Source organism: Talpa occidentalis, unplaced genomic scaffold (genome assembly GCF_014898055.3).
Source record: "Talpa occidentalis isolate TD23 unplaced genomic scaffold, MPIMG_talOcc4v2.1 talOcc4.214, whole genome shotgun sequence".
Lineage (NCBI taxonomy): Eukaryota > Metazoa > Chordata > Mammalia > Eulipotyphla > Talpidae > Talpa > Talpa occidentalis.
In genome coordinates, this window is record NW_023602230.1 from 6593 (window position 1) to 31437 (window position 24845).

Consider the following 24845-nt stretch of genomic DNA (forward strand, 5'->3'; position numbering starts at 1 on the left):
CTTTTCATTTTTTAAATTTTAAATTTTTTTTATCCTTTTCTTTATTTGTATGGTGTCTTCTCATGTGTCTCTTCTAGTTGAGTCATCAATTTCTTTTTCTTTAATTTCTGGTCCTTTTTGAGTTTGCTTAGATTTCTTTTTGTATCTTCCTGTTGTCTAGTTCGCTAGTAAAGAGCTTTTCTAATTTATGATTTTTGTTCTTAATGTTTTTCTTTACTTTGTTCTATAATATTAGATTATGGATGTGGTTTCCTTTAGGCCATATTTTTTCTGCAGAATCTTTATTTTATACAGGTATGTTGTTCATTTTACTGTTACTTTCCTTTTTCTTTAAACTTTTTTTAATTGAGTAATACTGGTTTACAATACTGTATACAACTTAATGTCGTTACATTCTTACAATGTCAATATATAGTGGGTTTGATCAACACAACTTTTTCTATGGATATTGATTTTCCATACATTTTAAATGCATTATGTAACATTAAAATTTTATTAGCACTGATTTTAATCTCTAGGTTACAACCTATTAAACTATAAGCTGTTGTAAATTAGGTACCATTCTTTTGTTAGCAGTATGTTGTACTTAGCATAATGGCCTGTCTGGGTCAACTGCCATTGACACTGTGCTAGTGCTGTACTTTAGCAATTTCAATGATTGTAAATAGTATGGTGTTGTATAAATGTCTTTGTAATGTCTAGTTATTTCACTGGGCATCTGTGATGGAATTATAAGTACTTTTAAAATATGCATCAAGCAAATTTTAGGACTGAGTTTGTGGGGTTTTGTATTTGTTTTTTTTCTGCCTTCTTTCCTGCAAAGTACCTAGTTAATGGTAGGATTCATAGTCTATTTGGTACTGGAATGTTGAGTTAGTTAATTAGCCCTAATATGCTGTTGCTGTTTCTTTTGTTTTAGGTTAAATGGAAACCACCCTTGGGAGCTGGATGCCTGTGTAGCCATTCTGTCACGTCAGTGAATTGCAATGAGTGGAGGAGGAGAGCAGCCAGATATCCTCAGTGTTGGAATCCTGGTCAAAGAAAGATGGAAAGTGGTGCGTATACATGAGGGAGAGAAGGAGAGAGAACACATAAACGAGGGAGTATATTTTGGTATCTTAATAAAAAATAGATTTTTGTCTGAAATAATACATTGATTTTATACCTAGAGTAGTTATTTTCCTATGATTAAGTTTGGTTTATATTCCAGTTCTTTTTTTTTTTAAGATTTATTTATTTATGCATACAAGAACTAGGGTACAGGCCAGAGGGGAGGGGTGTGTGAGAGGATTCACCAGAGACAGAGTGGGAAATAGAACAGGCAGACTGACTGAAATACACTGCTGAGGGGAGCAGCAGGTGAGTCAGAAGAGGTCTGCTGTGCAATGTGGGTCACCTTCCTGGCTGGGGATTGAACTCATGTTTCAGTGGCTGCTGCAGATAGCTTCATAGGCTGTGTCTTAACCCCTTGTGCCATCAGGGAGGCCCCATATTCTAGTTCTTATCCTTGCTTCTTTTGTACTAAATTTCTTTTGTATTGAATTTCCTAACCTCTGATAGCTAATACTATTGACTAAGGTAAATAAAAGTATACTTAGGGAAAGAACAAAGAACTGGGATACAGGCCAGAGGTGGGGGTGGGTGGGTGAAAGGATTCACCAGAGACAGAGTGGGGAACAAAATAGGCAGACTGAAATACACTGCTGAGGGGAGCAGTGGGCGAGACAGGAGAGGTCTGCTGTGCCATGTGGGTATCTCCCTGGCCGGCCGGGATCAAACCCTCAATGCAGAAGCTGTGGAAAGCTTCATAGCACTTTGCTCAACTGCTTGCACCACCAGGAGACCCTAAAGATAAAGACGTCTTTCTAAAATATAATAATAATTTTATTATACCTAAAAAGTAATAATTCGTTTGTATTTAATATTTTCCAGTTCTTACATTTTCCTGATTGTTTTGTAAGTTATTTTTAATGGCTTGTGTCAAAATCCAATTGAAGTCTAGGTTCTCCAATTGGTTGGTATTACGTATGTTTCTATTATTTTTTAGGCTCCTTTCCATCTTCTAATAGTCTTTTGATGACTTCCTTGACTTTGAATCTGCCAGCTGTCCTCTTTTTTGGGGGACAGGGGTAAGGGGGAGACTTAAATAACAGATATTTATCATAGTTCTGGAGGTGGGAAATCCAAGATCAAGTTGCCAGCTGATTTGGTTCCTGTTGAGACCCCTCTTTCTGGACATCTCACTTCCTTCTAAAGGATCTGTTTTTGTTTTGGATATATTTAAATATATTGTTATGCATTCTTTTGTTAACTAAATATTTGTTCCATTAGCAGATTGGGCAAAGCTATTTTAGTGGTTTCCTTAATCTGTCAACAGATTGGAAAAAAGAAGATTCTTCCTTTAGGAACACAAATTGTGTTTCTATGGCACAGTGTGTTTTACTGATTAGACAAATAAGTATGCTTTGAAAAATTACTTGAGTAAATATAAGAACCATGTTATCATTATGGACTGGTATAGGAAGTTCTAACAATTGGTAATCTTTTATATAAGTAGGCATGAGTATTGCTTTGGTGAGAACTCTATATTAAATGCTATAATAAAGGTTGGTTATTCTCTGGTAGACATTTCAAAAGGTAACAAATGAAGCTATGCCTGATAAGTTTGTTCTATACTGATGATAAGAATTAATATATATGTGAACTTTCTCCAGAATTTGGGAGGCATAGTGGCATTTTTAGTAAGAAAATACAGGTTCATTGTTGATGGTGTTTTGGTTATCTACTGTTATGTAACTGCATCAAAAATTAGAGGCTTAAAACTTTTGTGGATTAGGCATTTGAGAAGAGTTCACTTAGGTGCTTTGTCTCATCCATGTGGCATTATCAGGGTTGGTTGGGTTGTAGGACCTACTTCCAAAGGACTTGTTTGGTGTCTTGGGGTTCCTTAGTTCTTTCTCTATCTCCCCCTTTCCCCACCCCTCCCAAGCTCATTTTCTTTTTTTTAAAAAAATATTTATTTATTTATACAAGAACTGGGGTACAGTCAGAGGTGCGGGAGGGTTCACCAGAGACAGAGTGGGGAGCAGAACAGGCAGACGGACCGAAGACACTGCTGAGGGGAGCAGCGGGCGAGGCAGGAGAGGTCTGCCGCGCCATGTGGGTTTCTCCCTGGCTGGCTGGGAATTGAACCTGCGCTGCAAAGAATGCAGACAGCTTCACAGTGCAGCGCTCAACCTGCTGCGCCACCAGGGAGGCCCCCAGCTCATTTCTAAGACCTCTTTTAGTCAATGACTCCTCAGAATGGTCACACTATTTACATGATGATTTACTCTTGAGGGACGCAATCTATGAAACTAGTTAAAGTCTATTTTCAGTGTTGCTTTGTCATGTTCTGTTTGTTAAAATACTTATACATTCCACCCAAAATTTAAGGGACTGGGGAAATGAGCTCTAATTCTTGATAGGGGAGTGGCAAGATCATATTGAAGAGCAAAAGGGGAGTGGATATTGTGATCATCTTTAGAAAATACTGTTTGCTACAGAACTTAATTTGTATCCTTTCCCTAATCAGCATTCTGCAGTTATACTGAACTGCCTCTGTCTCTTTGCTTCATAAGCATTGATATCGTTTTCAGGTTTTGTCAAGATTAATAAAAACTCAATTAAAAAATTAATAATCTACTGTATTGTTTAGATGACATAGAAATAGACTAAGGAGCAAAATCATTTACACCAGCCTAGAATTTTTGCTCTGTTAATTGGGACGATTTTCTGTGAGGTGAAACAACCAACCTCACAGTCCATAATTAACAGTAGTCCTTTGGTGTTATTTGAGTTTAAGTTACACTAGGTTTTGTTTAATGATCACAATATAAACATCATAAATACCAGTTGGGGTTCATCAAAGAGTAATTTACTTAGTGGACATTAAGTTCTGGAACTGTTTTTAAACCCCAAGCTCTTCCAGGATTTCCTCATTGTATCTTTTTCTTTCCATCACCAAACCAAAATAAAGAAAAATTATAGCTCATATATACAAAGTAATAGTTACCTAGCAATAGGTAACTATCTAGTTGCTACTTTGCCAAATGTATGGGGAGGGTGGAAGGGAGGGAGGCAAAAATAGAATTTCTCTTTGAAGAAGCTTAATTTCACAGTAGGGGCTAGGACATTAACAGTGGTAAGTTAAATAACCTAAGAAGTTTAAAAGAAATACTGATTCAATGATCTGAGCTAGTTAGTCTAATAAATTGATTAATCGATAAGGCAAATAATTCCTATAGAAATTCAGAAACTAGGGCCTCCCTGGTGGCACAAGGGGTTAAGATGCAACCTATGAAGCTGTCCACAGCCACTGCAGCACAAGTTCGATCCCCGGCCAGGGAGCAACCCACACGATGCAGCAGACCTCTCCTGTCTTGCCCGCTGCTCCCCTCAGCAGTGTATTTCAGTCAGTCTGCCTGGGTCACTCTGTCTCTGGTGAATCCTCTCACCCCCCGCACCTCTGGCCTGTACCCCAGTTCTTGTATGCATAAATAAATAAATCTTAAAAAAAGAAGAAATTCAGAAAATAAAGAATCAGCCCAAATGCTGTAATCAGCACAGACCCAGTAGAGAAAGAAGTAGGACTTGACATAGGCTTTCTTGGGTGATTAGAATTTAGGATCCTATGACTTCTTACACTAATTCACATCCTAGGTGTTTGATAATGTGATAGTGTCAGGAAATAGACAATGTTAATTTCATGCTTTATCTTGTAAAAAGTATTGAATATATCACCTACCACCCTAGTTTTTCATAGCCCTACAGATGCAGTTGTCACTAACTCTTTAGTATTTGCTTATAATACTCAAAGATGCTGATATTTTCCAGTTTAGCTAATACATTTTATCAGGAAGAATATTGTTTGATGAAAGTGTTTGATTTGATCCTGGTTTACTCTTATTTTAGCATATAAATATATAGTGAAAAGCTGGGGTTGTTTAGAATAGGAACTTTTTGCCTGCTCTGTAGATCTTGTTAGATGCCTCAGAGAAGAGGCTTAAGTGGTGGTGAGGGTTGGTCTCTGGCTGCCTGCTCCTACCTTCATCCTTCCCATGTACACATTTCAATTATATTAGTTCCAGATAAGATTTCAACTGGCAAAAAAGATTTCATTGTTTGGGAAATCTGCAAATGATTCCCTTAGAATTAAAATAATAAATCTGATTGTTGAGGGATATTGTGAGGAGTGAAGATTTCAAATACTGTATTTTTGTTACGTCTCTGATGTTGTATGTAGACCAAATTGTTTGTGGATGAAATAATTCCATCACTTTTTTGTGGGCAAATGATGTTATTTCTAGGACTTTGATTTCTTCTTGGCATGTGTATATTTATCAATAGTGAGATATTTTATCATAAAATAGGGATAGTAAAATTATATATGAGATGAATGGTTTCCAGTTAGAATCTTCTAGTAATTTTTTTGTGTATATTCTTATTTTATTTCTTGTGCAGTTGAGGAAGATTGGGGGTGGGGGCTTTGGAGAAATTTACGATGCCTTGGACATGCTTACCAGGGAAAATGTTGCACTGAAGGTGGAATCAGCTCAACAACCGAAGCAAGTTCTGAAAATGGAGGTTGCTGTATTGAAAAAACTACAAGGTAAGCTGTTTTGTATGATACAACAAATGGTTTATTATTTATTGTTATCTTTCTGAAACTCAATTGTATTCTCTATTAATTGAATACTTGGTATTAGCTTAGTATAAACACACTGAGCATTTTCTCTTGGAAATGTTATTACTAGCTAGTAGAAGTAGAAATGTTTATTGCTTAGAATAATTAGACTTTGGGTATTCCTTTTCATGGTGAGTAGGAATGAGAGAGAGTGAATTAATTGAAAGTCTGCTTTAGAAAGCGTTTTTTTTTTAATTGACATAAATACCTTTGAGTTCTTTCTACTTATCTCTTTGGATATTTAACATGCTTTAATCACATTAAGGAAGAGATGTCTTCAAATCACACTGCAGAATGAATTAAAAATAATACTGTTTGAATTAAAAATAATACTGTTTGATATATGTTGAGTTCATTAATTTCAATTTCATAGAAGAACTCTTTCTGGCTCTCGTCATAGTTGAAATTCATTTTACTACTTAGATTCTTGTTTTTTTTACTAAAGGGATACCTTTTTTCCTCTGACATCAATCCAGTGATGTAAAACTCTGAATCCATTGCTAATTTGTATTCATCTTTATATTTTTAGTTTAATGATATAATTTGATATTGCTGATATTTAATATTTGATCTGAATCAATTAAAAAGGGATGATTAACACATTAAATGATCTTGTTAATTTCTAGGAGGTTGTTTTGTTATGGGACATTCATTAATATCTGAAGGAATTTAGTAGTAACATTTAGAGCAAAAGAAATTGCTGTCATTAGTGGAAATAACTATAGTTGATGGACAGATAAAGAGAAAAATGCTTTGTAGCGTAGGACCCTCAAATTTATGGCTATATAGTCTCTAGTGTGAATGTACTTTGTGAGTCCCTGATGTGTTTAGAATTCTAGTACATTGATTCCTATTACGTAAATGAAATGTTTATTATATGTTCCTGCAAAGTCTATTATTTTAATTGTCCTTTGCCCTTAAACTTTCTGATTATCCAAGTTCTCTACCATTTGGCTCATTTGATTACAGCACGCTGTTAACAAAATTGTAGCTCCATTTAGTAGTTATTTTTAGCCCAAATCTAGCTTTCCTGAAACATAGGAAATGAGAAAGACAATTAATAGATCATGCATCTTGTCACTACTAGAAAACGTGAATAGTTAGAGAAGAAAGAATGAACTAATTGGAGAAGAAAAAATGAAAGTAAATGTGATATGCTCTTTTCTCTTATTTGTTTTGTACTGTTCCTTTGCACAGTAGCATAGAGGCTACAAGCAGATGTAGCCAGACCTACTTCTTCTTGGGTTGCACAGATCTTAGGAGGTCTGTTTTAAAGGATCAGTATCAACTTGACCTAGAAAGTATTGTTTCACCTATTTGTCTTCAATTTGGCCCTGAAGATATGCTTTCAGGTGAGGCAGGATACATCTCTGTGGTCCTTTAATTAGGTTTTCCTGCCTGTTTTAGCCATGACTTAACCAGGATTCTACATAATGAAACTTGAAGATTGCTGTAGTACCTTTTAATGGTTGAATCCAAGACCCTTGTATGCTAACTCTCCTTTCTGTTTTATCTTACTCTCACCTAAAACATTTTTTTCTACCAACTTTTAAACCACATGACATCCTATTTCTCAGAACCTTTTACTTTTCAAAAATAAATAGGTTTCTATGTTCTGGTCTATATTTCAGTGAGGCAGTCCTTGACAATCTTTTCTTGGCTCCTAATTTATGCCTTCTATATACTTACATCTGATAGTGTAACTTATGGGACTGAACTGCTCTCGCCTTCCTCCTGGCATAGTGACTTTTCATTCAGTGATATTGTAACAGGGTGGTCCCCAGGAAACGGGGAGGTTCCCTACCCCACCCAGGGAGGGTGGAGCTGAGCAGGGAGAGGAGAAGCTGCAGAGGAGACTGAGGAAGGAAGGAAGCAGGATGGAGTTAGAAGGAGACCTGGAGGAGGCACATGGATCCTAGAGACATGTGAAAAACTGCGCTTGTCTTTGGTCGTGGACTGGGTGACACAGATGTGGGTGAGACCCATGGGGAGGTGACCATGGCAGCTTTTATCTTGATGTTGATTTTGCTCTTTTCCTTCCGGGCTTGTCTGGTTGTTTGTGACCCTTTTCTGTGGGTCCCCACTGGAAGATGCTTTAGACTTGTGGCAGGCTTTGGGGCCTTGCTCTGGGCCATTCCCATATGGATGGACTTTTACCCACGAGGGGACGGGTAACTTTGGGTGCTTCATTTAAAAACTAGACTCTTTGCCTTACCTGTATTGTTTCCTAGTTTTATTAAAGTTCCTTCCCATTAAAGTCTCAGATGTTTTGTGTTGATGTGGCGGATGGCAGAACCCATTTAGGATAGGCAGGTTTGCGGGGTTTGGGCTGCCCCTCTCCCTGTCCTATAACAATATCCCCAAAAGGCTAAATTTGTGTGGAAAAGGTATATAACCAGAGGCTAAAAACTTTTTCATAGGATTGGCTGGTTTTAAATTGATAGCTGGTAGAAGGAAAAGATATTTTTTGATGAATTTTGCCTGAACCCTAAGGGTTGTTCCTGGAAGAAAAGTAACCCACCTTTTCAAAATTTTTATGTCGTTTACATTAGTTCTTAATTTTCTCTCTTTCCTGTATTTAACAACCCTAGATTTCCTCAGTTCATGTATAACTCTCATTGTTAATGTTCCTTTGTTATAGGTCTAAAGTGTGAATGCTTTATCATTTTAGCCCATCTTTCCTTCCGACCCTCTCTATGTTCTCTTTTCACATTTCTTTGAACTAGTGCAGATGTATTGCAATTCTCTCTTGAATTGTATTTGATTTGTACAAATGTGCTTGAAAGTTTTAGTCACTTCTAAAGTAAACCATCATCTATAAGCTTGTTTAGGTAGCATTCTCCTATATTCAGCTATTATACCTGAAGTGTCCACAGAAAATAGAATCATAAAAACTTACTATTCTAAGATTTTTCTTTTATTAATATCACTTTTCAGAGATACATTTATTTTTTATTTTTTATTTTAAAAACTAACCATGTTTTTCACTTTTTATTTATATATTTATTTTTGTGTGTGTTGGGGGGACCCTCGCTGGTGGCCCGGGATCAAATTGGTGCTGCAGAGGCTGTGGGCTGCCTCGCAACCCAGCACTCAACTGCTGCGCCACCCTGGGAGGCCCCAGAGATACATTTAAATAACCATTTGTCTTTCCCTTTTCTCCATTTGTGACTAAACTGTCTTCAAACCCTTGATTTTCAATTTATTTGCTTAAACTCTTTACAAAGGAGATAATTGTCTCCTTATCTTTTACATTTTTTTTCTCTCGCTCTCATTTTTAGTAAATGTTTTCTAGTGTCATTCTGCCTATCTTCACTTCTTTATTTTCCTGATCTCTTGAGCTATATCTCAGCTTACCACACTTTTTAAAAATTCTTTTTTTAAGAAATATAATTCATTTGCAGCAATGGTTAAGAGGAAAAAAAAACCTTTTGTTCCATGATTTCAATTATGATCACTAGTAATTCTTCAGTAATTCAGGAACCTACTACCATCAGTAATTTGCAAAAAGTTAAGTTTCCATTCCATTGTTAACAAAGTTTGACACATCTCCATATTTCCTGTAGTGAAATAGGCAAATCTTAAGTTTTCTTTATCTAAATTTTTATTATGAAAGCTTTCAAGATATGAAAAAACAGAGCTGTATAATGAACATTCATGTGTCCAATACATTCAGTAAATATCTGAAGTTAGCCAGTCTTGTTACATTACTGTCCTACTCCTTCAGCGTTTTTTCTACTTTGCCTAGAGTATTTGAAAAAAAGTCTTAGACATCATATCATCTATAACTTCTGTATATATCTGTATATGTACTTCTGTATATATTCTATCAGATAAGAATTTCTTTTTTAATGAAAATATTCTTTATTTCACTAATTGGTGAATTACCAGTCAGTTAAGAATCTGTGGAATTGAAGTGGGGGTTGTTTGGGAATGTGTCAAAATTTGACGACATTAACTTGCCTATAAGAGCTTGGTTGATATTGATGATTTTTGTGAATCCACTGAAATGTATCTTTTAAGCCATAGAAAGGCTGAATCAGTTACCCCTCACACACACCACACAACAAAACCCGAAAAACAAAACAACCACCTTCCCCATAGAATGGTGATATGAGAACATATTAGAGGTAGTTTATGATAAACATTAGAAAATGTGGGGGATTTGTATTACTGAGAAAGTGAAATAGTAAGGCCATGGACACATCTGGTGACCAGTTTTAAGAATGGATTAGAGAGGAAACCCATGTTTTGTTTCAGGTTTTCTTTTTATTATTCGATTTTCAGAACCATTTTAAGTTTACAAAAAAGTTGAGCATATACCCCACCTACTGTTCTATTAAATATTCTTGCATTAGTATGATAAATTTGTTAAATAGAATGAAACAATATTGCTATATTATTTATTACTAAAGTTCATAACTTATAACTAAAGTTCATAACTTATAACTAAAGTTCATAACATACACTGCTTTTTTTTAAAAAAAAAAAACATAAAAACAATAGTATTAATACCAGTACCACTAGTATCTAGCTAGTATTTAATTTATCTCCTTGCCTCAAAGATAATACTTTACATTTGGCTTATTCAAATCAGATTCATATACATGGCAGGTGCCTTGCTTTTGGTTGACATTGTTTTTTAAGTCTCTCAACTATAAGATTATCCCTCCCCTACTTTTTTTTTTTTTTTTGGGAGAGGGAGGGTAGGAGGCTGCCCTTTTAGACATCAGTGTAAAAAAATTATAACAGTACAAAAACACACAAAACAGACAATTATAAATCAGAGACAATGCTGCAGGGGAGGAGAAGGTAGAGGGATGAGAAGGGGGAAGGGAGAGCAGTGGACCTGTGGTGCACGGTGCACGGGTGCATTGGTGAAGGAAACTCTATGGGACTACACCTGAGGGGGGTGGGAGCAGATATTGTTTAAAAATGAACAATGATGTCAAAAAAATAAAAATATAATATACAAAAATAAAAAAGAGGAAAAAAAAAAAAATAAGTGCTTAAAAAAAAATTTAAAAATACGAAGTCCAATTTTTGGATTTGACTGACTCCATCCTTGTGATTTTTTTTTTTAAACATGTTCTTCTAGAATAAACATTATTAAAATGGCCATCCTACCAAAAGCAATATACAGATTCAATGCTATTCAATCAAATTCAATGTCATTCTTCAAAGAAATAGAGTAATTATTGATGGAATTCATATGGAATCACCAAAAACCCCGAATAGCCAAAGCTCTCCTGAAAAAAAAAGAAGGGAATGGAGGCATCACACTCCCAGACTTCAAACTATACTACAAAGCCATAATCATCAAAACTGCATGGTATTGGAACAAGAACAGACATACAGACCAATGGAATCGAATAGAAAATCCAGAAATAAACCCACAGATTTATGGTCAACTAATCTTTGACAAAGGAGCAAAAGACTATGCATTGGAGCAAAGAAAGTTTGTTCAATAAATGGTGCTGGGAAAACTGGTCGCTACATGCAAAAGAATGAAGCTTGACCACTACCGCACACCATACACAAAATCAACTCAAAATGGATTAAAGAACTAGACATAAGACCTGAAACCATAAAATACATAGAAGGAAAGATAGGCGAAACACTACGTGATATTCACATCAAAGACATCTTTACAGACACATCACCCAAAGCAATGATAGTGAAGGCAAAGATAAACAGCTGGGACTACATCAAATTAAAGAGCTTCTGCACAGCAAAATAGACAATAACAAAAACAAAGAGAAACCCCACCAACTGGGAGAACATTTTTGCACACAACACTAATGATAAAGGACTGATCACAAAAATCTGCAAAGAGCTGATGAGACTCAACAACAACAAAGAAAATAATCCAGTCAAAAAATGGGCAGAAGAGCTAAAAAGAAACTTCTCTGAAGAGGAAATGCAAATGGCCAACAGGCATATGAAAAAATGTTCAACATCACTTGTAATCAGGGAAATGCAAATCAAAACTACCATGAGATACCATCTTACACCAGTGAGAATGGCACATATTAAAAAAACTAGCAACAACAAATGTTGGCGAGGTTGTGGAGAAAAAGGAACTCTCCTGCACTGTTGGTGGGAGTGCAAACTGGTCCAACCACTATGGAGAGCTGTGTGGAGATTTCTGGACCTATTAAACATAGAACTTCCATATGATCCAGCAATTCCACTCCTAGGTATTTACCCAAAGGACACAGAAACATCAATTCCAAAGAGCACCTGCACCCCTATGTTTATAGCAGCACTGTTTACAATAGCTAAGCTTTGGAAACAACCCAAATGCCCAAAAATAGATGACTGGATCAAGAAGATGTGGTCCATATATACCACGGAATATTACTCAGCATTCAAAAAAGATAAACACATGCAATTTGCAGCAACATGGATGGCGCTGGAAGGGATCATGCTCAGCGAAATAAGCCAGAAAGAAAAAGAAAAAGACCGGATGGTCTCACTCATAGCAGGATCTAGAAAACTTAAATAAGGGACCAGGAAAATGAATAACTATAAGAAAGTGAAAATCAAAATCAACAAAAAACTATGAACCATAGACACTCTGTGGGGCTTAGGGGGTGGGAGGGGAGGGATTGGGGTCAAAATAAGGGGGTTGCAATTATATGGGGAATATAAAAATAAAATTTATTATAAAAAATAAATAAATAAATCTTTTTTTTTTAAAAAACATGTTCTATTTCCTATGAATTGGTAGTTTGCATCTAGAGGCTTTTGATGAAATTCATTTTGTTACTGTTTTTGGCTAGGATACATTGTCTAGATCCTCTGTTCCCCTTAGGGATTGCAATGATAATTTTTCTAATTCTTTTATTCCTTTGAAGTTTCTTAACTGGATTTTTCCTGCAAAATAGATTGTTTGTGCCCCTTGAAATATAGTGATTGTAAAAAGGATAGGTAAAGGCTTCATTTTTCTTCCCAGTTTTCATAATAATATGTGCCCTTGTGGGACTAGTAAGTTGTTTGCATTTGTTTGCTTTAAGTAACACTATGAACTCATGGATTTTTATATTTTATTTTAGGAGTCATTCTTTCAATGCTCACGTTTTTACAACTTTGACTAGTATAAACCCTTTCAAGTTAGTTCTGTCTTTCGACCTATCTCCTTGCTTTTTCACACAGCAATATATTTTAAACTTACCTTGAACTTTCCCTGAGCCATAACTAGAATCAGTCACCCTATTTCTCCAAGGACTCCTGTTTTGAGAAACAATCAAAACTGCAATGTGAGCACTAGGGCACTAATTACTGTTGACCCAACAAATTTGTCTCAATAGGTTTTAATAAGTACTCGATTTTGCCTGCTTTATTCTCATACACATTTTTCAAATTATTTGCATTGTTTCATTTTTTAAAATACATCTGTGCTCTCTTTTAAATTGAAAGCATCTTAACAGACAGGAATTATGTGCAGATCTTCCTTAACCTCTAATGAGGTTACATCCCAATAAACCCATGGTAAATTAAAAATATTCTAAGTTGAGGGGCCTCCCTGGTGGTGCAAGGGTTAAGACACAACCTATGAAGCTATCCGCAGTTGCTGCACAAGTTTGAGCACCGGCCAGGTGGCTACCAACATGGCACAGCAGACCTCTCCTGATTGCCCGCTGCTCCCTCAGCAGTGTATTTCAGTCACTCTGCCTGTTCTGTTTCCCACTCTGTCTCTGGTGAATCTTCTCATCCCCCACACCTCAGCCTGTACCCCAGTTCTTGTATGAATAAATAAATAAATCTTTAAAAAAAAATACTCTAAATTGAAAATGGGAACTGCTGCTTACTGCCACTACCCAGTGTCAAGAGACCATAGTACCAATTTCTACTGAATGCATATCCCTTTCACACCACTGTAAGGTAAAAAATCTTAACTTGCACCATCATATAAGTTAGGGACTCTCTGTACATTTAATTTTGATGGTTGTAATAAACTCAGTGGTGAAATGAATAACACAAAGTAGCTTTGTTCATTGATAAGCATACATTTGTAAATGGGAATTGGAGAATAGGATAAGAAGTCATCTATTTCTGGTTATTTTCTTAATAAAATTCATTGAAATTTTTTTTTTTTTAATAGAGGCATGTTTTATTTATTTATTTGTTTTGTTTTGTTTTGTTTATACATGCACTGGGTACAGTCAGAAGCGCGGGAGGGTGAGAGAATTCACCAGAGCCAGAGCGGGGAGCAGAGCAGGCAGAAGGACCGAAGTACACTGCTGAGGGGAGCAGCGGGCGGCAGGAGAGGTCTGCGCGCCATGTGGGACCCTCCTCTGGTGGCTGGGGAGCAGCCGGGGATCGAACTGGCGCCGCAGAGGCCGCGGGCAGCTTCGCAACCCAGCGCTCAACCGCTGCGCCACGGGGGAGGCCCTCATTGAATTTTTTTGTAAGAAAGGTATACTGAGATTTTAGAGCAATTTACTAAACAGTGCTACTAATGATGATCAAGTTACCTTTGGAATGACTACAATTCATAGCCTCAAAGCTGTATTATCTGGAAATTTTGTTCTTCGTTATAATAAAAGATAGTCTCTCTGATTTTCTAGAAAAATGACATATATTTGGTTTAGGTGTTTTTTGGCTTGAATATAATGACTTAATGGCTGAGTTTAATGGCTTGGGAATTCAGAGTATCATAATATTACTGTAATCCATACTGTTTGTCTTTTTATCGAAGGAAGTCTTCTTAGGATCGTTAAAAGTTTTTATTTTGTTTACTTTTCTACCAGTTGGCATATAAATATATACTTAAGCATAAGAAGTTTTTCTTTAAAATTATTCTGTAGATCAGTTTCCTCACTAATACTTTGTGTTCAGTGTTTGTTAAATCCTATCTCTTCCTGTGCTTTTTCAAAGTATCAACTTGAGTAAAACTTTGTTTTTTCTTCTTACATATTACCTTACATGAGACATGAGAAGGTAATTAAAGGATTATTTCATTATTTAAAAGTTTTTGTAGTGATCCTCTAAAAGCAAGTGAGTATCCTATTAGTATCAAGAAGCAATAGAGTAAATACTATAGTTTGGTAGCCAAGAAATTTTATTATTCTCAGTTGAAATAATTGGTCTTGTCTTATCCCATATAAGTGCAGGGGAAAATGACATTTTTATCATAGCCTATAAAGAGGAAGTAATTTTTTTTTTAATTTTAGGGGCCTTTTTTTTTTACCCTGAAATATTGGTCCTGGATTTTATTTTTGCTTTGTAGGCTGCAGAGCACAAGCTGAGAGTTGGGAAGAAGGGTTACTGTTACAGGAGAGCAACTCCATCTCTTCTGCCTTCCCTCCTTGAAGTCTCCAGCTACTGCTGCAAAGTATGATTACTTCCTTACCCCAGTCATAAGAATATAAGAAATATGTAGTTTCTGGATTAGACCACTGATCTATCCAGTGTAGAAGATTGTGTATGAAAGTTTCTCTGACATTGCTTATCATCATTAATGCTTATCTGTTAAAAGATGTTAGAAGATCTTGTGTGACAACGTAGTAGTAGTACTCTGGGACCCAAGAGATTAGGGATACCCTTACTCCTCATTATATCCTCTAACCTTTTATACACCTATCCTCTGCCTTTTTGTGTTTTCAACCTGTGTATTTTTCCACTTTAAGTAACTCTTTCTTGCCCTTGTTAAGGTTCGTATCTTCCATCAAAGGGTGTTAGGAAATCTCTGAATATTTAACCTGTTGAATATGTCTTTTTAACATTTCATACTTGGAAGACAGCATTATCTGCCAACTTGGGGATTTGTCTAGTCATTCTGTTTGGGTTTAGAAAATTGACACGTAGGAAATAGAGTAGATTTATATTATTTTAATGAACAGAGATTCATTTTCTTGAAAGAATAAAAGATATGCATGAGTGTCTTTTTAAACACAAATGGACATAAATTTATGTTTCATATATCATATATAGAAACAAAGTCTGGAATACAGAACTCAAGAAGCCATAGGGAATGGTTAATTTGGGTATTAGAGGAAAGTAAAGAATCTTTTACTTTTTCCCTTTAGACCTTTTGGTTCTTAAGAAATTAAAAATAATATGCTAACATTTCTTTCATTGTGAAAATGGCAGTTATAACTACCTTCAACATTTATTCTTACTCTTTATCTTTTTTAAATTTCTGTGTGCTTGAAAATCCATGGTAAATGAGTACAATATATTGTAGCATAATGTAATTAGAAAGTTGTTATAAACTTACTTTAAATGATTTGTAATATCTGTGGGGAGATCTGTAACAGTGTGTGAATGTTTACTATATGCTAGATAGAACACTGTTACTAAATGCTAGACTCTGTACTTATTTTAATATCTTGTATCTATTTTAAATGTAGTTTGTGTGTAAGAACTCCATTTTTCTTTTTTTACAACACTTCTTACAGATGTAAATGTTAATAGAAAAATATTTAAAAATCGAACAAAAGAATAAATGAAAAACAAATGTTTGCTTTCTCTTAGCCCTTCACCCTCCTCCAAAGTTAACCATGGTTAACTGGTTTCTTGTGTTTTTATTCCTGGAAATATGTGATAAATGTTATAATCTGTCCACACCTATATATATTAATATAGTCCATGATTATATATGTGGGTATGTATGCGTGTTTAAAATCTCCTTCCCTTACTTACCTGACTCCCCTAATAATGTGTGGCTCATTCTCTAAACAACTCTGCAACTTGATGAGACCCCTAGATTTAGATGGTAAGATTCATGCTCCTTGCAATTTTATGTTCTGCAACAGGAATAATCCTTCAAACATAACAGCTGGATAATGTCACTCCCCAGCCTTTGCTCAAAACGCTTCAGGGCTTCCTTTTTCTCAGATAAAGTCCACCACCTTAACATGGCATATAAGACCTTGAATTGACCCTCTGTTCGTCTCTGATCTCTTTCTTTGAAACTGTTGAGTCATTCTGAACTTAATTTCTTAAATAGTTTATGCCCTCTCATCTGTTGTCTGCTTCCTCTGTCTTCATAATTTGGGATAACTTTATTTTTTCTTCTTTTTAAAACTTTACAACAATTCTAGTTTTTATAAAATTCCACAGGTAAATAAAAATTTAAACAAATAAAGCAAAATACAATTAGGAACTTCACTTTTTTCCTAAGCATATAATATCTAAAATATACATATATACTTAAAAAAATGATCCCACTAGCTTGCTTGTTCCCTTTCCCTCAATAAGATTATTATAGGATTTATTTTTAATTTCTTATGATCAGAGTTATAAAAATAGTTTAAATAATCAGTCAGTTCTACAAAGTTGTTATGAAAAACAATAGTCCAGGTTCTGGTTCCAGATAAATGGAGTAAGCACACTTCACCCTGTCTCTTCCACTGAATGCAGCTATAAAACCTGGACAGAATGCTTGGAGTGGCTATTTGAGGACTCTGAAAAGTAAATAGTAGGAGGCAGATTGGGGAAGAAGACCAGAATTCAAAGTACCACTGAAGCGGCGGTGAGTTTACCATTTTTTTCTTCCGGTATGCCCCAGCCTGAACTTAATGTAACCTGAAACTTGAAAGTGGTCATTAACATGGACAGAAAAAGGACCAGGAACATCCTCTAGTTCTGGCTCAAGGAACAGGAAAGGGGTCTCCTAATATTCAGAGAAAATGTGGCAGTCCTACATCTTTCTCTTTTTTTCTTCTTCTTTTTCATTTTCTTGTTCCCCAGGCCTCAAGCCTCAGTGAGGCTATGAGGCCTTAGCCTCATGGAGGTCTGAATCTCAGAGGGAGGGGAACCTTCCTCTCAGATTGGAGGAGCTATGGTTTCAAGAGAATGGGGCAAATCCCATTGCTTTTTTGCTCCCTCTGCTCTTCTGTTGCTTGGCCCTGCTGTGGGCTCAGTCATGAGAAGTATACTGCAGAGTGGTGTTAATGAAGCCTCGGCTTTCTTCTGAGAGGCTGGAAAAGGGGAACCCTAGGCTGCTGAAAGCAGTACAGTGAGGAGCTTGGGAATTAACTGCTTAAAGTTGCTTATGGACTTCTGAGCTGTGTATGCATAAATCTGATCATCCTATACAGCATACATAAACAAGAACTGAATTATGAGATTGACCACCCCCAAGTTCCAGACTGAAAACTGCAGGGGCAGTTATGAAACATATTCAGTATGACTGCAAAGTCATTGCAAACTGAATTAAAATTGGAAATAGAACCCACAGAAGACTGCTCAGAGCTTGAAGTGTTAACCCATCTGGTTCAGTTATTGGCTAAAACACTGACATTCTCAAGGAACTTAAAATAAGACTCAGCCCCTTAACATAATATCCAGAATGCCCAGAGTACAATCTAAAATCACTTACCTTAAAAAATACCCAGAATACTTTCATTCACATGGGAAAATAGAGAACACAGATGCCGAGGCCAGTGCCAAGATCACACAGATGTTAAAATTATCTCAAAGAGACTTTAAATCAGCTCTTTTGATCATGTTCCAGGAATGAACAGGAAGATAGGAAGTCTCAACAAAGAAATAGAAGACATAAAGAAGAACTAACTGGAAATTTTAGAACTGAGAAATAAAGCAATAGAAACGAAAAACTCACTGGATGGGCTCAATAGCAGAGTGGACTTGACAGATAATAAATAAATACACAGAGTCTCAGGGATCTAAGAGATAGTATCACAATATCACAAGGTGAAACATTTATGTCATCAGAGACAGATTGAGAAGAAAACGAATGTGATGCAGCAAAAATATTTGAAGAAATAATGATATATAGGTTGGAGGAAGAAATAAAATTGTTCCTATTTGTATATGACATGATGGTATGGTATATGTAGAAAATCCCAAGGAATTCACAAAAAAAAATTCCTAAAATGACTTAGCAAGAGATTCAAGGAAACCCAAAAAAGCAATCATTTTTTATTTATTTTAAAGATTTATTTTTTAAATTTATGCATACAAGAACTGGGGTATAGGCCAGAGATGCAGGGAGTGAAAGGATTCACTGGAGACAGAGTGGGAGCAGAACAGGTGGATTGATTGAAATACGCTGCTGAGGGGAGCAGCGGGTGAGACAGGAGAAGTCTACTGCACCATATGGGTTAGCTCTTCTGGCCGGGGATCAAACTCATGCTGCAGTGGCTAGCAATAACTTGATAGCGCTGAGATATTAACCTATGCGCCACCAGGAAGGCCCCAAAAGCAATCATTTTAATAGACTAGGGTAAGCAGTTGAAAACTGAATTTTAAAATGACCATTTACAGTAGTGCTCCCAAAATGAAATACTTAGGTGTAAATGTAACAGATCTTTGTGCTGAAAACTATAATATTGTGACTTTAAAAAAAAATCAAAGATTTAAATAAATGGAGGAACATAGTCATGAATTTTAAGATTCACCATAGTAAAGATTCTCATTCTTCCCAAAATGACCTATAGATTTAACATTAATACCAAATACCAGTCAGCACTGTTTGTGTTTATAGGGAAGCTGATTCTAAGATCTATAGACAAATCAAAGACCTAGAATAGCCAAAACAGTTTTGAAAAAGAGAAATAAATTTTGGAAAAATTAAGCTACATGATTAAAAAAAAACAAAAACTAGGTACAAAACTACCATAATAAGACTGTGGAATTGGCAAGGGGATATACATAGAGATCAGTGGAATAGAATAAGACCTCCAAAAGCAGACCCACAGCAATATTACACTACTTTTTTACAAAATCATAAAGTCCTCTTAGTAGAGGAAGAACTGTCTTTTCAATAAGTGATGTTGGCTAATCCAGTTGTTCCAACAGTTGGCCAGCCATAATAGATAAAATACCTTGACCTAGACCACCCACATTACCTAAAAATTAATTTAAAAGTTAACATGAATCTAAATGTAAAATATAAAGCTGTAAAACTTTCACAAAAAAAAAGTGGGAAAAAATCTTTTTGACCTGGATGAAGGCAGTTAGCATGATACCAAAAGCAAGCTTTATAAAAGAAGGTGATACATTGGGTTTCATCAAAATGAAAACTTTGCTGTGACCTGCAAAGAATATGTAAAGAACTCTGAAAACTCAACAGTAAGAAAACAATCCAATTAATAACGAAAGGTTGTCAAAGAGTATATGGAGTGGCAAGTCAGTGCATGAAAAGCCATTAGGGGAATGTAAATTAAAATGATGGAGAGTTGTCACTGCCCATCCCTTTGAAATGTTAAACTGTTGACAATACCAAGTGCTGATAAGGATGTGGAACTACTAGAACTCTTACACATTGCTGGTAGGGACACAGAATGATACAATTTCTCTGGGAAAAAAATTGAACATGTACCTACTGTATGTGAATATGAATAGGTATTACCTAGCCATCCTATTCCTAAGCATTTACCATGGAGAAATAAAAATTTATGTTCATACAAAAGCAGATACTTGATATTTATATCACTTTTTGCTCTTAGTTGCCAAAAACATGTCCTTTAAACAGTGATTGGATAAATCAGCTGTGGTATATCCATACGATGGACCACTATTCTGTAATAAAGAAGAATGAACTACTAACACACACAACTACTTTTAATTTCTTTGTCTTAGGGAAATCTCTATAGGAACTTCTTACTCTGTCCCAGTTAGGCCTGACTACTCTCTAGACTCACAACTATCATATAGCGAGTAATATAGATTACTCTATATTCACAACTCTCATAATCTTCCCAGGGATTCTCTTTGCTTCTCTTTTATGTCATATGCTTTATCGAATCTCTTTTTTGTTTATTCTCATTTTAGTGAAACACCCTCACTTAGCTTACTGAATAAAGGGTGCATGGAAATAATATTTTTGAGACCTATCTTGGGTATCTGAAACTTTTGTTATTTTTTATCCTACCTTCACATGTAAATTATGGCCTAATTGGGTACAGAATTCTGAATTGACGATTTTGTTTAACTAATTTGCCTTGAAATTTTCACTGTAGCAGTTGAGAATTATAATTCTATTATAATTCTTGTTACTTTGGCAACTTGTAAGTTTTTCTTTGCCCCTAATATTGAGCAATTTCATGATGATATACCTTAGTATGGGTGTGTTTTCCTCTAGTATATCAGGTTCTGTCCTTTATTGAAATGCATGATTTGAAGGTTTTTCTTGGGAACTTTTCTTGATGGTGGTTTCAACCCTTGTGTTTTCTCTGTCTTCTATTCTGGACCTCCTGTGATGCAGATATTGGACCTTTCAGAGTGATCTCTACTTTTTAACCTCTTTTCTCCTATGTTTACATATATTTGGTCCTATGCTTTTGTAAAAGATAAGTACCTTTTAAAAGTAGAAGGTGAAATTGTGTTCATTTTATCCACAAAATCCTGGTAGTTTTCAGTTGGCCACTGAAAGAGGGCAGAGAGTCTTGTTAAAGTGATGAAATTGGCTGTGAAAAGTTTGGAAATTTTCTTCTGCCAGTGAATTTTCGTCCTGATGAGCTTACTAGAACCTAAGGAATTGTTAGATGGGCATCTTTGTGAGAAATGATGAGTCTTTGTTCCTTTGTTACTGCCTAAATTATTTCCCCCCAGGGACTTGTTTTAGAGGACATCTCTTCATTTGGTATTAATAACATGTTAACTCAGTCAAGCTCCAAGCTCTGTGATGCATTCTAATCCAATAAATCTATTCCTGTGTAATCTGTTCTTTGTTCTCATAACCTATAGATTTATTTTACACTATCCATATTAATTAGTATTTTATAATAAGTCCATTTTTTTCCAATAAGACTGTAAATTTTATGAGGACAGAAACTAAACCTTTTGTTTTTTCACTTCCCATGTCTTAGATATTTCATGAGTTGCTGTTATTAAATGGTGTGTTTTGTTTTGTTTATTTTGGTGGGAATGAGTAACTTTACAGAGTATTTAGGTAAGAAAGGTAAAACTTGTTTTGTTGTATCCTTAGCAGTTCAGTCATCCAACTTTGCAGAATCCCAATATTTGCTAATTTATACTTGACCAAAATTTGTTTTATGAATTCCAGCTCATTCCTATTAGTGGTTTTGGTACTTTAAATTTTATTAGCAGATGGCTCATTTATTTAAAAAGGAAAATGAGTGATACTCCCTTTTCATTGTTTTATTTGATCAACAAGCCATGTAAAAATTACATTTCTATGGCATTGTTACTCTTACTAATATATAATGCTGTAATACAGACCTACTACAATACCACCCCACAGTCATATTTTTTTAGGCTCTTGAATTGAAAGCAAGAATAGTAGCTGACCAAATGACACTGTAAAAACAAAGAGATTTGTTAGGTTATACCATTTAGAGTATAGCATGTCTGTTCCTTTACAAAAAGACTTTGGGCAGTTAGAAGATGTTTGCAAATAACACTTGCTTTAATCTTTTCATATCACAGTTAAAATCTGTATTTAACTGGCAGGGTGCTGCTTGCCATATAATTTGCATATAATTTGCATATAATTGCATATTATTTCATTGTGGTTTTTTTTAAGATTAATATATTTATACTTGACCAAAATTTGTTTTATGAATTTAATTTAATGAATAAAAGAACAGGGGTACAGTCAGAGGTGTGGGAGGGTGAGAGAATTCACCAGAGACAGAGAAGGGAGCAGAACAGGCAGACAGACTGAAGACACTGCTGAGGGAAGCAGCTGGATAGGCAGGAGAGGAGGAGAGGTCTTCTGCGCAATGTGGGTATCTCCCTGGATGGCCAGGAATTGAACCTGCGCTGCAGAGGCTGCGAACAGCTTGACAGTGCATCATTCAACCCGCTGTGCCACCGGGGAGGCCCTGTTTTTTTTTTTTTTAAAGATTTATTTATTTATACAAGAACTGGGGTACAGACCAGAATAGATGCTATTTTTATATCCAAAGACTAGTCTTTTTTGAGTAGACATACCACGGATTACTTTGTTTTCAGCTAGGAGCTTGGTGACAGACCACATGAATTCTCTGTTGACTGCTAGGGTAGTTAAGATCTAGGAGAGCAAGAAAAAACCTTGGTGGTAGTATTTTGAGTGGCTGGTAAAGACCTGGTAAAATTTAGGATTCCTTTGTCAATTTTTTTACACATGAGAGACAAAACAAAGTTAAAATTGGTATGCCAATACATTTCCATTATATTTACTTGTGATTGATGGACTCTGACTCCTAGTGAACAGGTACCCCGTTACTGACCTTCTTCTCTAGTTCCATTTGTATTCCTTACTTTTTTGCTCTTACACAGAACTCTTATTTTAATCGTCTTGTTTATCAAGGACTTTGCTAGGTAACTGGCTTGATAATATCTGAAAATTTAATCCTAAGTATTAGTTGGCATTATTACCTTCTACAGGGATATTTAGATACTTAAGAGTTGTGTTTGATTTGAGGAGCTAAGATTGAGGAAGGTAATGTGAACACAAAGTAGAATATTTGAGAGGGAGGATAAAAAAGACATTTCTCATTAGTGTATATCATGAGAATATAGTATATAGAGAATATTATTATTCATGTTAAGGAATTGAAGGAAATGAAGTCTGATAGACAATGTAGAACCAACCTCAAATTCCAGGTTCCCCATTTTACTCTTGTTTCTCTAGGCATTACCATCTGTTGTTTCTTGAATATGCAAATAACATGAAATTAGTATTTTAAGATTATCCTGTGAATAATCTGTGGGTTCTTACATGAGACAGGTTTGGTCTATTCCAGGGAAGTACAATTAGATTTGACAAAATGGAAGATGGAGGGTATGCTAGGTGAACCTGGTCGATAGGTAATAGGTGGTAGTAGTCCACTAGAGTAATCAAAGTCAGGGGAGTGCAGAAGGATGTTTCTAAGAGGTGAAGCACAGGACAAGGCAAGCCTATGCCTGTCATTCCCAGGTGTACTTTTGGCCTATTGGGGGTAGGAAGAGGAGAGTGGAGTGGAGATAGGGCAAATGGTCTTAGCCCTAAAAATCCAGAGTACTGGATTGTTTATCAACCCTTATTTTCCTGTCCTCTTCCTTCCTTCTTAGATACTTGATAGATTTGAATAACTATGCTGACTACAAGGGATCTTGGAGGCTTACAATCAAGTCAGACTAATACAGAAAGAATGAATAATGACATTGCAGAATGATGTTATAAGAAAGTTGTATAAAGCATTTAAAAAGAGAAATATATAAAAAAGTTCCTTTGGAACACCAAGAGGGGAACAAGAGGGAACCAGGCAGAAAATTCTGATAACTATCAGAATCAAGGAATTAGGTCAGGTCCAGCCTAACAGCAAGCATAAATGGAAGATAACAGAGTATTGTGGCTGATAGAGGTCCATAAATTTTCTTGATGTGCCTAAGGGAGAGAATAAGGTGGGCTTGGATCTTTAGAATGAGAGTGATGTGGCACCAGGAATATGGAGAGGAAAGATAGAGCGTCAGGGAGCCAGTAATAGCCTTAAATTTTTTGGAGAACATAGGTGCAAAGGATTTTTTTTTTTTTTCATATTTCTGTTGGCCATTTGCATTTCCTCTTTGGAGAAATGTCTCTTTAGCTCTTCTTGGGCTGCATTTTCTTTAGGCAATTGATTTTGTTTTTACAGAATATCTTTTTTTTTATAATAAATTTTATTTTTATATTCCCCATACAATTTCAACCCCCCATTTTGACCCCAATCCCTCCCCTCCCTCCACCCACCCCCCAAAAGTGTCTCTGGTTCATAGATTTTTGTTGATTTTGATTTTCACTTTCTTATAGTTATTCATTTTCCTGGTCCCTTATTTAAGTTTTCTAGATTCCTGCTATGAGTGAGACCATCCGGTATTTTTCTTTTTCTTTCTGGCTTATTTCGCTGAGCATGATCCCTTCCAGCGCCATCCATGTTGCTGCAAATGGCATGTGTTTATCTTTTTTGAATGCTGAGTAATATTCCATGGTGTATATGTACCACATCTTCTTGATCCAGTCATCTATTTTTGGGCATTTGGGCTGTTTCCAAAGCTTAGCTATTGTAAATAGTGCTGCTATAAACATAGGGGTGCAGGTGTTCTTTGGAATTGATGTTTCTGTGTCCTTTGGGTAAATACCTAGGAGTGGAATTGCTGGATCATATGGAAGCTCTATATTTAGTAGGTCCAGAAATCTCCACACAGCTCTCCATAGTGGTTGGACCAGTTTGCACTCCCA

At 35.8% G+C, this 24845-nt stretch overlaps 1 protein-coding gene across 4 annotated transcripts in view; it reads left to right on the top strand.

The window, feature by feature from the left end:
- The first annotated feature begins 835 nt into the window (after positions 1-835).
- Positions 836-24845, top strand: part of LOC119253859 (tau-tubulin kinase 2-like) — a 29446-nt gene continuing 5436 nt past the window's right edge. The window contains exons 1-5 of one of the 4 annotated variants that reach the window (XR_008553356.1): positions 836-1055; positions 5503-5650; positions 14961-15065; positions 17096-17207; positions 18192-18556. Coding sequence is in view for 1 of the 4 variants with exons in the window: in XM_037521117.2 (XP_037377014.1) it covers positions 987-1055; positions 5503-5650; positions 14961-15043 (300 nt within the window). In the remaining 3 variants the exon portion in view is untranslated. Of the gene's footprint in view, positions 1056-5502; positions 5651-14960; positions 15066-17095; positions 17208-18191; positions 18557-24845 lie in introns of those variants that run through there. The other 3 variants (XR_008553355.1, XM_037521117.2, XR_005127221.2) reach the window with 3 other exon arrangements.